The sequence below is a fragment of the Cotesia typhae genome, unplaced genomic scaffold, assembly GCF_013202065.1.
Source record: "Cotesia typhae breed Kobodo isofemale line unplaced genomic scaffold, CoteBio_Ctyphae contig_5, whole genome shotgun sequence".
Classification (NCBI taxonomy): Eukaryota; Metazoa; Arthropoda; class Insecta; order Hymenoptera; family Braconidae; genus Cotesia; species Cotesia typhae.
Window position 1 is genome coordinate 7,469,021 of NW_027423757.1, and position 14,702 is coordinate 7,483,722.

The window sequence follows — 14,702 nt, forward strand, 5'->3', positions numbered from 1 at the left end:
CAGCTGCCAATGGATGTCTGATAAAAAATATTATTTTAAATTAAATACTTGCTTATAAATATTTATTTTAAAAATTTACCGATTTTTTCTCAAAATCTGAGGATCCAATGTAGTAGCGATAGTCCATGATTTTCCAAGCAATGAAGCTGTATAAATTTGTAAAAAAAATACGACAATTACCAGAGGAATCCCCAGTAATCCTGTAATTATATAAAGTCAATTTTTATATTAAAAAAATTGTAAAATTTAAATTTAAAAATAAAAAATATCAACTTACCACAATGTATGATAGCGTGAGGTAAAGCAATGATAGGAAAGACACCAAAGATATCGATGATACAGAGAGTTGCGAAAAAAATACTAAGCCCAGAATTAAGATCACTGTTGAGTAATGAGGTTCTTTCAGTATTCATTGTGAATACTATTTATTGTCCTAGGTGCAGCGTAATGAAAGAAGTCTTAACTGGCAGACTTAAAACTACCAACGACCGGTTTTTCTCTCATTGCGGCTCATCGTGAAATCCGATATGTGATTGAAACGAGTAGAGTGAATAACCCTCTGCTCATGGACATGGACACTGATCAGCATAGTGGGAGCTCAAGAAGACCTACAAGATATTCTTCGGATACTTTTTAACTTAAAACAACTGCTACTTTTTTGTCAATACTTAAAGACAGATTACTTAATTTAAAATAGATGTAAACAACAATTTTTTTTTATTTTTATCTTTATTTACAAAAAAATATATGCCATAAGAAATACATCTAAGCCATTATTCAAAATTGTAAAGATGTTTTTTTTTTTTTTTTTTTTTTTTTTTCCATAGTCATAAAAGTTTAACTACTTAAATTTATCAATATATTAAAGTAGTAATATTATTATTAACATTAATATTAATATTAGATAATAATTTATATTATTGACTTATATAATTATAAGACAATACTCAAACTCATTAATTAATAAAAAAATCATAAGATGTAGTAAATAAAACAATTAATAATAAACAAAACTAAATAAACAGGTATTTTACATTAAAAATAAAAATTAATGAGAGCATGAAATAATTGAAATGAAGAAATAGTGTAACAAAGTACTTGAAATATATTATTTAACTTCAATGGTATCGTATTTAGTCCTCGCTCTCGTAGGTCGGCGAAGCTGGTGAATAGGTTGGGCTTGTCGGCGAATAGCCAGGCACAGGAGGAGAATAAGTTGGGCTAGTTGGTGAGTAGCTTGGAGAAGTTGGTGTGTAAGTAGGACTCGTAGGTGAATATTTTGTACTCGACGGAGAATATTGTGGACTTGAAGGCGAGTAAGTTGGACTGGTGGGCGAATAATTAGGACTGCTGGGGGAGTATCTCGTGCTGCTGCCGCCAGTGGTGTGTTGAGGTGAGCTGGGAGAGTAGGAAGGACTGGTTGGTGAGTAAGTTGGACTGGTAGGCGAGTAAGTTGGACTTGTTGGTGTGTACTGAGGTGAGGTGCCAGCGAATGATGGCGAAGTTGGAGAGTAGCTAGGACTTGTTGGAGAATACTTTGGACTGCTCGGTGAGTAGCTTGGACTCGCTGGAGAATATTGAGGCGAGCTTGGAGAGTAGCTGGGACTTGTTGGTGAATAAGACCGAGATTGAGGAGTGTAATTGGGCGAGCTTGGTGAATATGATGGACTTGTTGGAGAGTAACTCGGTCCAGCTGGAGAGTAGCCTGGGCTGGTTGGTGAGTAACTCGGACTCGTGGGAGAATACCCAGGACTGGTTGGTGAATAGCTGGGGCTGGTTGGAGAATAACTATGGCTTGTAGGTGAATAGCTTGGTGAGGTAGGAGAGTAGCTGGGAGATGTTGGTGAGTAGCTAGGACTCGTCGGAGAATAACTCGGACTGGTGGGTGAATAGCTTGGAGATGTTGGCGAGTAACTGGGGCTAGTTGGAGAGTAGCTCGGGCTCGCCGGAGAGTAACCGGGACTTGTTGGAGAATAACTCGGAGATGTTGGTGAGTAATTAGGACTGGTTGGTGAGTATGTCGGGCTTGTTGGAGAATAATTAGGACTCGACGGAGTCATGCTCGGCGACGTTGGTAAGTATGCCGGAGAAGTCGGTGAGTAACTTGGTGAGGCACCACCTGCTGGTGACATTGGGTAAGGACTCATACTTGGGCCTGGACTTCCAGGACTGCCAGGTTGTGGTGAGTACGCTGAGTACGCTGGTGACAGTCCTGACGCGTCTGAGGCACCAGATGGTGAGAAGCAAGCTCCTCCTGGAGTCATACCACTTCCTAGAGCTGTAAATAAGTTAAATTAGTTAATTATGAATATAAATAGACTACAAGGTAGAATGAAAAAAAAAAATAATTTAAAATAAAATATAAATGATTGATTCTTACCAGGAGACATAGCAGATGCACCGTAGCCAGGAGTAGCTCCCATTTGGTTCCAAGGAGTCATCTGAGGACTCATACTCGGTGTAGCAGCGCTTCCAAAGAACATACCAGCTCCACTCATGATACTCGCACCGATAACTGAAGGAATCTCGATACCTTGCTTACATTTTTCAGCGTCCAGCAGTAAGTCGAAGCATCCAGTACCAATCCTTGGCAATTGTCCCATGATAATATTCTCCGACACTCCTCTCATAGGATCAACCTCAGCGTGAGAAGCAGCGTCGAGCAGCACATCAACTGTTTCCTCGAATGAACATCTCATGAGAGCACCAGTGTCCTGTCTGTTGATACCGTGACGCGTGATAGCCATCAAGTGTCCCTTGGCAGTCATCACATCACAAAGCAACGCCAAGTGACGGTAGTTTACATACAGACCGTAGAATTGCAATACAGCGTTCATTTCTTTCTCGACAGACTTACGGACAGCTTCGATACCCAGCACTTGGAATATCTCACAAATATCGTTCGAGAAGGTCCTCACTGGATCGACGTCACGTTCACTGAGTACTTTCATCAAACTGGTACCGTCAGTTTCCAGCAGCCATTCGGCAATGGCTTTGAATTCACCTGTGTCTGTTATTATAATACGTTTCTTGGCATCCGTTTGAGGTAAATGCATGTACACTTTGCCAATAGTCTCAATACCCTGGAGTGTCATGTCACTGAGCATATTGGCTTCAATACAACGTAGGAACATATCATCTTCCATTTTATCAGCGATCTCTTCGTCACATTCATGGAATTTATTGTCCTCGCTGTTCATTATTCTTATTCGTAAAACTAATTTCTCAGCATTGTCGTCATTGAATATACAATTGAGATCGTCACCAAAACCAGCGTTGATTTTTTCAGCGATTTGTTCCATAGTCAATTTTTTGTCAGTCATCCTCTTGCGGTCCAATTCAATACGCAACAGCCATGGTGATATTTTAGTCGGATCAAAGTCAGGCATCTCGTAGTAAACATTTACAAACTCCTGATCCTCTGCGATGACAGTATTTTGTGGATCTGGGTCATAATAAATGGCTGTGTTGGCTGTAACTTTTCTCAAAGTTGTGTGCTCGAGACGACAGAGCACATTTTTGGCTTTCTCTGCATCTCTCGCAGCAACACCAGTTAAAAATACTGTTAGCGAAGGAGCTTTGGGCTTTTTACTGATGTTAATAATTTCCTTAAGACGTGGTACTCCGAGAGTTACGTTCTTGGACGATACTCCGGCAAAATGGAAAGTGTTGAGTGTCATCTGAGTAGCAGGTTCACCAAGTGACTGGGCAGCCAACGCACCAACCATTTCACCAGGACAAACTTGAGCCTGCTGGAATCGGGTTTCTATTTCTCCAATCAACCACTCAAAGGCTTCGCTCGAGAGTCGGAATTCTTCGGACACACACTTTGTGCATAAAGTTGACCGTACGAGACAGCGGAAAAGCAGCGTAGCGTTTTCATTGGCTTGTTTACTCAAACGGTCGTCACCGGCTACAATGATACATCTCTCCAGCAAGTGCTTAACACCTTGGATAACTTTCATTGGGCTGAGATCAGTGGGAGCTCGTTTGTTGATGTGGAAAATTTTTTGTACATTCCAAATCATTCTTTGTAAATTACAAGGCAATACCACTTTGGACTCACCGCTGGGGAAAATTTCACGCAAAATAGCCCGGTCTCTGGACAGTTGTTCCCACTCACGCTCAAGCTCTGAGATAACTTCTCCAGATCCCATCATTTCTCTGACAATGTCCTCGGTGAAAATTCTCCTGAGATATCTTTCATTGCTAGGATCAAACTTGAACTTCTTCTCAAATGCTTTGTGGCTCAGCTTGATTGTCGGCAAGTTCTGGAACTCTACAGTCTCTCCGCACAAACCGTCTTCACCGTAACGCAACTGGATCAACTGACCAACAGAATTTCTAACAGTACCGTCGTAATGTACCATTACAGACTCCATAGCCTTTATCAAACGACGTTGAATATATCCAGTCTCAGCAGTTTTTACAGCAGTATCAATAAGACCCTCACGACCTCCCATGGCGTGGAAGTAAAATTCGGACGGAGTAAGACCAGCAAGATATGAATTCTCGACGAACCCTTTAGACTCGGGACCGTAATCATCTTTTATAAAATGTGGTAAAGTACGTTTACGGAAACCAAATGGAATACGTTTACCTTCAACGTTTTGTTGACCTACACAAGCAATAACCTGAGAAATATTAATGTTAGACCCCTTGGATCCTGATACCACCATAGCCTTCAAGTTGTTGTACTCAGTCAAAGATGTCTTGGCAGAACTTCCAGTTTTGTCACGAGCGTCGTTAAGAATTCTGTTTACCTGATTTTCAAAAGTCTGTCGCAGTGTATTACCAGGAGTAGGCTCCAACTCCATGTTGTGGGCTTTCTGGATAATTTCTATTACATCCGCTTTAGCTTTCTTAATAGCTTTTTGGATATCTATGTAAGTTTGCGGATCAGCAATAGTGTCACCAATACCGATTGAGTGACCCTCTAGCAATAACCACGTGTTAATTACAGTCTGAATGTTACCGTAAAATTTACCGCAAACGTCGTGACCCAGCTCCAACATACAAATATGAAGCAAAGAACCTGCAGACGTACCCAGAGTCTTTTTACAAAGGATACCCATCACCAGCTCACCGTGCTCTACCATTACTTTGGTGTCTCCCGGAGAAATCCACTTGTAAGGACCGTCGTCCTCCTCATCCGGGTGAGTACTGTGTGTACGGATCATGTTGACATTACCGGGAATAATCAGCGAGAATATTTGCTTACCAGTCCACAGAGGTTTTGGTTTTAAAATGCAAGGCTGCGGCATTTTACCATCCCAGCTCGGTAAAAACATGAGGATATTCATCATCTGTTCTTTCTCGATGAAAACATCACGTTTGGTCATTTTTCTTACAGCCGTCAACGTGTCCTGTACAATACCCATGACAGGTTTGTTTGCTTGAGGAGTAATAATCTGACGTGGTGTAACGTGAATATTCTCAACCTCAGCTCGCGTTTCCATAGACTGTGGAACGTGCAAGTTCATTTCATCACCGTCAAAATCGGCATTGTAAGGTGAGGTACAACTTAAATTCATACGGAATGTACTCCAGGGTAAAACTTTAACACGATGACCCATCATACTCATTTTGTGTAACGTGGGCTGTCGATTGAAGATAACTAAGTCGCCGTCGCGAATGTGTCTTTCAACACGGTATCCACACTGCAGATGCAAGTCTGATGGCTTGGGATGGTACCTCAAGTCAATACGCTCACCGTTGTCTCGTACGATGTACTTGGCTCCAGGATACTGGGAGTTACCTCGTTGAACCAGCTCTTGCATTTTGTCAATATTAAATGGAGTAACTATTTCTGGGAATGTCAAATTCTGAGCAATACTACGAGGCACACCGACTTGGTCAATACGCAGATTTGGATCTGGCGTGATGACAGTACGAGCTGAAAAGTCGACACGCTTACCCATAAGGTTACCACGTATACGACCTTCCTTTCCTTTCAGTCTTGCTTTGATGGCTTTTAAAGGCTTACCGGATTTCTGCATGGCTTTGGGCATTCCCGGCATGTCGTTGTCAACAAGTGTCGCCACGTGAAATTGCAGCATTTTAATGTTCACAGCAACAATGTGAGTTGCAGCCCCGGCTTGCTCGTTACGCTGCAATTCATTGTTTGATTTAATAATATCGGCTAACTTGTGAGTCAAATCGTCCTGATTTTTAGCAGATCCATACATAATAACTGCAGGTCTTACTGACAAAGGTGGTACTGGCAAGACGGTGACAATCATCCAATCAGGTCTGGCAAATTTGGGATCCATTCCGAGTATAAATGACTCTTCATCAGTAATGTGTTTAAGAATTTCCCAAGCACGTTCAGCAGTCAGTACTATTTTTTTGTCCTGTGAATCTTCGTTTACTTGCTTCCACTCAGCAGATATGTCTAATCCTGTCCTACGCAACTGTGGTTGCCACCTACCACATCCACCGTGTGGTTGTTTGCCTCCAGTTGGTGGAATTTCTGCACCTTCTTTATTAATGTCCATTTCATCTCCTCCTTCACAAATTTTTCTAGTTTTGCACAGGTCGTAGATAAATGCGAGTCTCTTACGAGGTTGACCTTTTGTTTTCATTACTACTTCTTTAATTTTAGGATTTTGAGGGCTGATAAGTAATTTTGAACAGAAAAAACATACACACCGTAATATTTTAATTGTTTTAGTGATAAATCCAACGTGAAATACTGGCTTAGCTAAATCAATGTGTCCAAAATGACCAGAGCACTCGGTCATGTTGCCAGCACAGGTTTGACATCGTGAATTCCTGTCGATAACACCCTGGCGAGGATCCATGAGACCGCCAAGTTTTGGGCGGCCTCCTTCCATAGTTTCCGGAAATTTAATGCCACCTTCGGTGACAGACATACGGCGCTAAAATAATAATTTAACAAATAAGTACATTTATTCATTTTAAATAAATTTTTCAAGTAATTTTTCATTTTCACTAAATTACGCAATTTATTAATTCACTTTTCACTTGCATAGAATTATTTTTAGGAAATTCATATAAATATCACAGTTGTTTTTCACAAATATAATTAAAAAAATTTAATTACAAAATTTTTTATAGACAGAATTAATTTTTCACTAATTAAAAAAAAAAAAAAAAAAAAAAAAAAAACTTAAAAGTTAAATACTATTTAATTAAAAATCTGATATATATTTTTTAACACATTTTTTTTTTTTCACTAATTTGGTATTTATTTTCTCAACGTAATTTTTTTTTTGAGAGAGTAAATACTTGGAAACTATATCAGAATGTACAATGGCGCGGTGCGAGAAGGTTGGTAAATGAGTCACTGATTTTAACCCGAAAACAATAAAAATAAATAAAAATTATTATCTCAAGTGAGTGATCAGTGTTAACTGAAACAACTTACGATTTCATCTGGAGAAAGTATTCCAAATTGAACCCTTTTAACAGTCCTTATAGGAGCCTTTGAGTCGGATGTGGCCATCTTGTTATGAACGAGAAGGCTTCTGTGGCCTTCTGCGTCGCGACTCGACTCGGTCTAGCCGAGCGCAGCGGCGGCTACGACACCAGCTCGTCGCTGTGTCTAGTAGCGGCACGTAACTAAACTACTCAGTACAGTTTGTTATACTATCCGTATTAATAAAGTCAGCTCACAACAATCTACCTACTATCTTTTCTGACAATTTTGTCTAACTACATTGAGTCAGCTGCGAGATGAATTATCAATATTGAATGATTGGTTAAGGTATACCTATATTTATTTGTTATTACAGAAACGTGTTTACAAACATTTTGAATTATTGAAATGAATAATAATAATAGAGAAAAAATAATTATTTTAGATAATACTAAGTTAGCCGACATTTTTAATTTTTTTTCGTTAATTAAATTAGAATAAAAAAATTACACTTACAGTTTTTCAAATTTTTTTTTTGTAATAATTTTTTTAACACAAAAAATTCTAAAAATTTTTCAAGAGTAATTTTATTATTTTTAGTAGTTTTATAAAAAGTATAGTGCATGCTGGCTGAAAGCTATTTTAAAAATTTGACGGAAAATTTTTTATTTTCCTGAATAACTAATAATTATTAACATTGAAATTTTTTTAAAATTAGACTTGATAGTTTCATTGTTTTATTTTTAAAATATTCTATAAAAATTACAATTATATTTATTTTTAAATTAATAGGAGTTTGGCGCCATAGACGCCATGTTTTTTTCTCAACCAATCGGAGAATGGGAAATAGTTTGAACGTACGACCAATAGCAAAGCCCTGCTTCACCGACTCAGTTGCCGCTCGAGTACGTAGAAATGTCGGACGCGTCGTTGTAATCTTTCTCTCTCCTTTGTTTCAAGTTGTATCAACAGTTAGTTCAGTTTATACAAACAAATTTAAAGCAAAATTCATTCTGTGCAAGATATAATTAACAATATTTGTGAATTTAAGTGTCAGTGATTAGTGAAGTTCAAAGTGAATATAATTGAAGAACATTTATCAAAAGAGATAGACACCTGCCATTTTCATTGTCACCAGAAGTAGCGGTTTCTATCATCTGGCATCGCACGGTGAAGAAATAGCAGTTAAGTGATGATGTTTAGCTGTCAACAATTGGAAATTCATGATACTGGAATTAGCAGATTTGTTTTACTTACAAAATTGAATGGTTTTTGAAAAAATTTTTTTATTTTTTTTTATAATAATAATAATATTACATACAATATCATGACAAAAATTTAAAAAAATTTCACAAGTGTATATAATTTGTTTCGTATGCTGTCGTATAATTTTTTTTATAATTACTTCTTGCTTTAAAAAACTACAAAAATTATCAGATGTCTGCCAATTTCAGTATCATGGAGACTTCCGTAATTGTTCTGGAGGACCCTTCTGCATATTATTTCTTCGCCGAGGTTAGTTATATTAATTATTTATATTTTTTATACATATTGTTTTATGAAAATTTATTATAAATATCGATGGGGAAGTTGAATAGATATAAAAAAGTTTTATGCCAATCAAATATTGATAATTTTTATTTCGAAATTAATATTTGATACACATCAGATAGTTTTTATACTGCATTTGAAGAAACAATTTTACTGTTTCCTAATTATTTATATTTATTAATATTTATTACAAAATTAAATGATTAAATTATTGGAGAAATGATAAAATATTGTGCACATGTGGAAAGAATTTATATTTTTTTATAAAACTGAAATTAACAGACATTTGACAATTTTTTTATCAAATAAATTATGAATAAAAAAATTCAGATGTAAAAATTTGATTCCAATTTTTCTAGTAATTTTTTTTTATCCGAACAAAAACAGTTTCACTGTAAAAAAATCGTGCCAAGTCCACGTTCATAAGACTATTAAGAAAAAAAAATTTTATTTCTTTACAAAAAGATATAAAATAAAAAATTAAAAAATCCAAGTAACCGATATGGTTATATATGATTTTCGAAAATTAAAAAAAAATTTTTGTAAATTTAAAAATTAAAAGAAACAATTTTGGAACGTATTTAGTGTGCGTAGTTACGAAATATTTCACTTTTTATGAAATTCCTAAATTGTATCTACTAGGACACTTAAAAAAATTGAAGTACACAATAACGCACACCAAGTACGTTCCAAAATTGTTTCTTTTAATTTTTAAATTTACAAAAATTTTTTTAATTTTCGAAAATCATATACAACCATATCGGTTACTTGGATTTTTTAATTTTTTATTTTATATCTTTTTGTAAAGAAATAAAATTTTTTTCTTAATAGTCTTATGAACGTGGACTTGGCACGATTTTTTTACAGTGAAACTGTTTTTGTTCAGATTTCAGTTTTTTTGTAATTATAATAAAAATTGACAATTTTAATTTAATACATTTCTGGTGGCAAACTATCCCCTTTAAGCTATAGTTCATGTAAAAGTTATTCTTGCGCCGCCTGGCGTGTGTAATTGCAAGCTGTCAAATATCTTTTTTTCACTGTAGTTTCCCATCTATTATAAGATTAGCATGCATCGTTATATTATTTAGTCTCTGGCCGTCCGCTTTTTACATAAGAAAAAGTTAAAATCTAAAAATCTGGGTCGCTATAGTTTGTGCTGATTATTTTTAATAATTTTAAATAGAAATTATAAAGATAATTGATAATAATCAAGTAATACGCGTAATAAAAAGCATGAACTACTATTATAAAATATCATATAAAAAAAAAATCAAATTAAATTTGAAAAAAAACTTGTAACCTCAAAAAACGATTCTGCTTACGGTATATACACACTCGGTAGTCTGGCTTGAGAACGGAACTTGGCGCCAGATTCTACCGAATCTGTTGATCAATAATTAATTTTTTTTAAAAATGTCAAATGTCATTTTGGTAAATATAGTATCAGATAATTTTTATTTATCAGCTTTTATAATTTACTGCATTATCATCAGTGAGTTGATAATCGAAATTTACTACCTGCCAACAAGCGGTTAAACAAAAACCTGAGCGTAATAACAAAAGTACAGTACAAGTGTGCGGTATCATGCAAGTAAAAGCATGGCTTCCTTCTTATGTAAATTATTATTTACCATAAGTAAAAATAAATTCATAAGACCCATTTCCGTAATCTCCCAAAATTATTCATTAACTCACTTAATAAAAAAACATTACCACCATGACAATAATCATTGCGAAACATCAAAGCTAATAAGGAAATTTAATTTAACCTATGCGGTATCACTCGGGCTTTTCGGTCTTGCCTACGGTATTTACAAGTGCAGTGACAGTGACAGTGATAGTGTCAAAAATGCAAAGAAAAATTTTGACAAATACTACAATTTACTAATACCAAAAGTTTTCGCCAAATCCGACTCGTCAGACATAAGCGATAACCGGAGTAAATACAATTTCATTGCTGATGTTGTGCAAACATCATTGCCCTCAGTCGTATATATTGAAATCAAAGATCAAACGAGGTAATTTCAAATATTTATTAACGTCATACTAAATTATTTACATTAATTATTTATTTAATCAAACTGCTGTACAGATTTTAAATGAAAATGTTTCATTGAGACGTTTTATAATTAATTTACTGAGGAATTGATTAATATAAATTTATTTTTCAATGATACTGAAATTAACAAACATCTGGAAATATATAAAAGTTTTTTTTTTTTTTTTTTTTTATTATTTAACACAGTAATACTTAAAAAAATGAATGTAAAATTAAAAAAAAATTTTTTTCAGTTCTCTAAACAAAATCAAAAAAATTGTTCGTTTTAATTTTCTTTAAAAAATGAAATAGTACTGAGAAAATATTTTTCTAAAATTGAATTTATAATTTTTCAAAATTTTTACATGAGAGTTTTTAAGAATTTTTTTTTTTTTTTTTTTTTTTTTTTAATAATTTATGTATCAAAAAATTATCAGATTTTTGCTGACTTCGGTATCATTTTTATTAAATATATTTTGAGCATATAACGTAAGAAAGTAATTGCTGAGAATGATAATTAATTGAAAAAATAGACATGATTTTTTTAAAGGATACCCAGCGACGACCAGCAATGGATCAGGATTTATTGTTAGTGAGGATGGACTGATACTTACCAACGCTCATGTTGTTTTAGTAAAAAAACCAGGTGTTCTTGTCAAAGTAATTATAAACATACAATCCTTTTAAAGTTATTAATATTCATAAATTATTATCTTATTATTATAAGTATTTGTTTATTATTAATTAAATATTAGCTGAGAACAGCAGGCGTTTGTAGCTATAAATTAATTAGGAAACTTATTAGTTCAAAGTCACAATTAAGAATATTTCAAAGTGACCCAATTTATGAGTTTATAATAATGATAATTAAAAATGAATGATAAATATTAAGAAATAAAATAAATAATAGAATGGCTAATATTTATTATTAAAGTTTGAATATTAAAATACGGTGAAATAATTAAAAAACATAAAAGTTTAATGAATCAATTTAAATATTTGACATTGGCTTATTTTAAGTAATTAAAATATCAAAAATAGATATATGCATAAAAGCTTAATAATTGAAAATAAGTCCTTGTTTTGAATTGACCTTGCTCTAAAAATTGATCTATTTTAATCTTCAATGATTCGTGTCTATTGTACTCTTTAATTAATAATTTGTGCGATTTTTTTCGGTTACTCAAAATTCAAATCAATACTTTAAACGACTCAGAATAAATTTTTATTATACACTTGTGCATTATTTGATACTAGCTTAAATACTCTGTCATACTTGATTCCATGAGTTTTAATTATTAATATGGGTTAATTAATTTAATAATGGAATTTTTTTATCAAGTCTATTGTTAATTTAAAAGCTGGTAAAAAATTTAACAGGTTAAATCTCAAGAGCTGACTCTCGGGTACAATTAACTTTTTCATTTTTATTTTTATTAAATACAGTGAATAGTTTTTTTTTTTTTTTTTTTTTTTTTTTTTAGGTCAGACTTCAAGATGGGTCAACTTATACGGGAAAAGTTGAAAACGTTGATCTGCACACTGATTTAGCAACTGTGCGAATTAATAAGGTATTTTTATACTAAATACTATTATTTTTTTTTCCTATTTTTATAATTAATATTAATCACTGTTATAAAAATTTTAATATTTATCACAGAAAATTTGTTTTTAAAATTAAAAAATTATAGAATAATAGAAATCTTTAAAATGAAATTAATTTCTCTCAACTTTGGTGAAATATTAAATAAATTATTCTGTATATATAAATTTTTTAACAACAAAACAATTAATAATAAATACATAAAAAAAAAACTTTAGAAAAACTTGCCAGTGATGAAACTCGGAAGTTCATCAGACATACGACTCGGTGAATTTGTCGTCGCTATAGGTTCACCGCTAGCGCTTAGCAATACCATCACTAGTGGAATTGTTAGCGGAAATAGACAGAGCGAAGAACTGGGTTTGGATCATAAACACATGAGATACATTCAAACCGATGCACCAATTACTGTGAGTATTGCGACAGAAATTTACTGTTGGAGAAAAGGTTAACAATCGTGTAAATTGTGCACGGAAAAATCTAAAATAAAACTAGAAAAATATATTGGATTAAAAAAAAATCTAATTTAAATAGTTTGGGAATTCTGGTGGTCCACTAGTAAATTTGAATGGCGAAGCAATTGGTATAAATGCGATGAAAGTCACGCCTGGGATTTCATTTGCAATACCGATCGATTATGCTAAAGAGTTTTTAAGAAAAGTTCAACTACACAACAAGGGTAATTCTATTTATAATTAATTATTTTATTACATAAATTTGTATTTGTAAATTTATTTTTATCGTTTTATGTTATAATATTACACAAACAATATGTTGAGTAATAATAATTAATTATTGACTATTAATGGTATCGTTTACAGACAATGCTGGAGCTGAAAATAATACTGAACACGACAAACGGCGTTATGTGGGCATCACGATGCTCTCTCTTACGCCTGATATTCTCTCTGAGTTACAACAACGCAATAGTAATATACCAATTAATATAAGACATGGCGTTCTTGTATGGAAAGTAACTTTGGGGTCACCTGCACATACGTAACTATCAAAAATAATATTTTTATACATTCAAAATTTTTTTAAACAACAAATGATTTTATAGTAATTACCCAGCTAGGAAAATTTTTGCGAAATATTATTTGACTACTGCAATTATTTATTCTAATAAAAGTTGCTTTATTTGCGCTTTAATACAAGCGTAAAACGCCAGTTCTGAATTTTCATTTGTAAAACTTTTTTTTTTTAATAATATTTAACTGAAAATTGATATTACATAGAAATTGTCAATGAAAACGAAAAAAGCATCTTGTAAATTTTTTTTATTTTTAAAGTTACAGGATAGTATTATTAATATACCATAGTATACGGTATTTCAACATAAATGAGAAGTTTCGAATTACATGAGAATCCATACACGATTCAACGCAATATTAAATTTTCCAATAACCGTTAGCTCGCGATTCTGTTTTTAAATAAAAATATCAAAACAAATATTATATTAAATTGAAAATCAAAGTACTTTAATTGGCTTCAATGCTTTAATCAATAAATTATTTAATAATAACCGATAAATTGAATTTTTTGAGTTAATCGAAATATTTCATCGTTATTGAGAAATATCAATTTGATTTTTATTTTTTTATATACCTTTTAACAAAAAAAAAAAAATGTCTGACATCAGATAAATTTACAGAGGAGGTCTACGCACTGGAGACATTATAACACACGTAAACGACGAGCCAGTGGTTGGAGTCGCAAACGTCTACAAAGCTATTGAAAAACCCGGCGCCTTGATCATGACCGTTTTGAGAAATGGCGAGACACTCAAGTTGCTAGTCGAGCCCGAGGATGTTTAAATTATTACCTAGCGTATTTTATATTTTATATATATCGAGACACGCTATGTCAAGAAGGAGTCATTAAAAATGTTTGTAATAAAACGTAAAAATCATATGAATGTCTATATTTATTTTTACAGAGACATAGACGTAGACTGAAACTGAGACTAAGACTGAGATAGAGATAGTGATAAAGATAGAGTTTTCCTACGTACACAACTTTTTTATTTATTTATTTATTTATTTTTTTTTTTGGCAAATATAACCGGAAAGACGATAAATGTACTAGTGGATTGAGGGTAGTAAATACAGTGGGTGTGGTCTCAA

General features: G+C 33.3%; 2 protein-coding genes across 2 annotated transcripts; one reads left to right on the forward strand and one right to left on the reverse strand.

Annotated features, from left to right (window-relative positions):
• Nucleotides 1-1,028: 1,028 nt before the first annotated feature.
• On the reverse strand, nucleotides 1,029-7,549 carry Rpii215 (RNA polymerase II subunit RpII215). The gene is made up of 3 exons (XM_074248685.1): nucleotides 7,391-7,549; nucleotides 2,381-6,881; nucleotides 1,029-2,278 (listed from the first exon to the last, which is right to left on the reverse strand). Exons 1-3 carry the CDS (start codon nucleotides 7,466-7,468, stop codon nucleotides 1,134-1,136), a joined length of 5,724 nt encoding a protein of 1,907 aa, XP_074104786.1. The 5' UTR covers nucleotides 7,469-7,549; the 3' UTR covers nucleotides 1,029-1,133.
• Nucleotides 7,550-9,885: 2,336 nt separating this feature from the next.
• Nucleotides 9,886-14,490, forward strand: Htra2 (HTRA2-related serine protease). The gene is made up of 7 exons (XM_074248687.1): nucleotides 9,886-10,953; nucleotides 11,507-11,633; nucleotides 12,458-12,544; nucleotides 12,795-12,986; nucleotides 13,111-13,255; nucleotides 13,398-13,575; nucleotides 14,231-14,490. The coding sequence occupies exons 1-7, from the start codon at nucleotides 10,535-10,537 to the stop codon at nucleotides 14,391-14,393; spliced, it is 1,311 nt and encodes a 436-aa protein (XP_074104788.1). The 5' UTR covers nucleotides 9,886-10,534; the 3' UTR covers nucleotides 14,394-14,490.
• The last annotated feature ends 212 nt before the right edge of the window (nucleotides 14,491-14,702 follow it).

What these genes read in the sequence shown, in the direction of transcription:
- Rpii215 (XM_074248685.1), bottom strand. Translation starts at nt 7,468, where the DNA reads ATGGCCACATCCGACTCAAAGGCTCCTATAAGGACTGTTAAAAGGGTT. An exon ending in TACTTTCTCCAGATGAAATC is followed by an intron (nt 6,882 to 7,390) that starts GTAAGTTGTTTC and finishes TTATTATTTTAG; the next exon opens with CGCCGTATGTCTGTCACCGA. An exon ending in TGCATCTGCTATGTCTCCTG is followed by an intron (nt 2,279 to 2,380) that starts GTAAGAATCAAT and finishes ACTTATTTACAG; the next exon opens with CTCTAGGAAGTGGTATGACT.
- Htra2 (XM_074248687.1), top strand. Translation starts at nt 10,535, where the DNA reads ATGGCTTCCTTCTTATGTAAATTATTATTTACCATAAGTAAAAATAAA. An exon ending in GAAATCAAAGATCAAACGAG is followed by an intron (nt 10,954 to 11,506) that starts GTAATTTCAAAT and finishes TTGAAAAAATAG; the next exon opens with ACATGATTTTTTTAAAGGAT. An exon ending in AACCAGGTGTTCTTGTCAAA is followed by an intron (nt 11,634 to 12,457) that starts GTAATTATAAAC and finishes TTTTTTTTTTAG; the next exon opens with GTCAGACTTCAAGATGGGTC.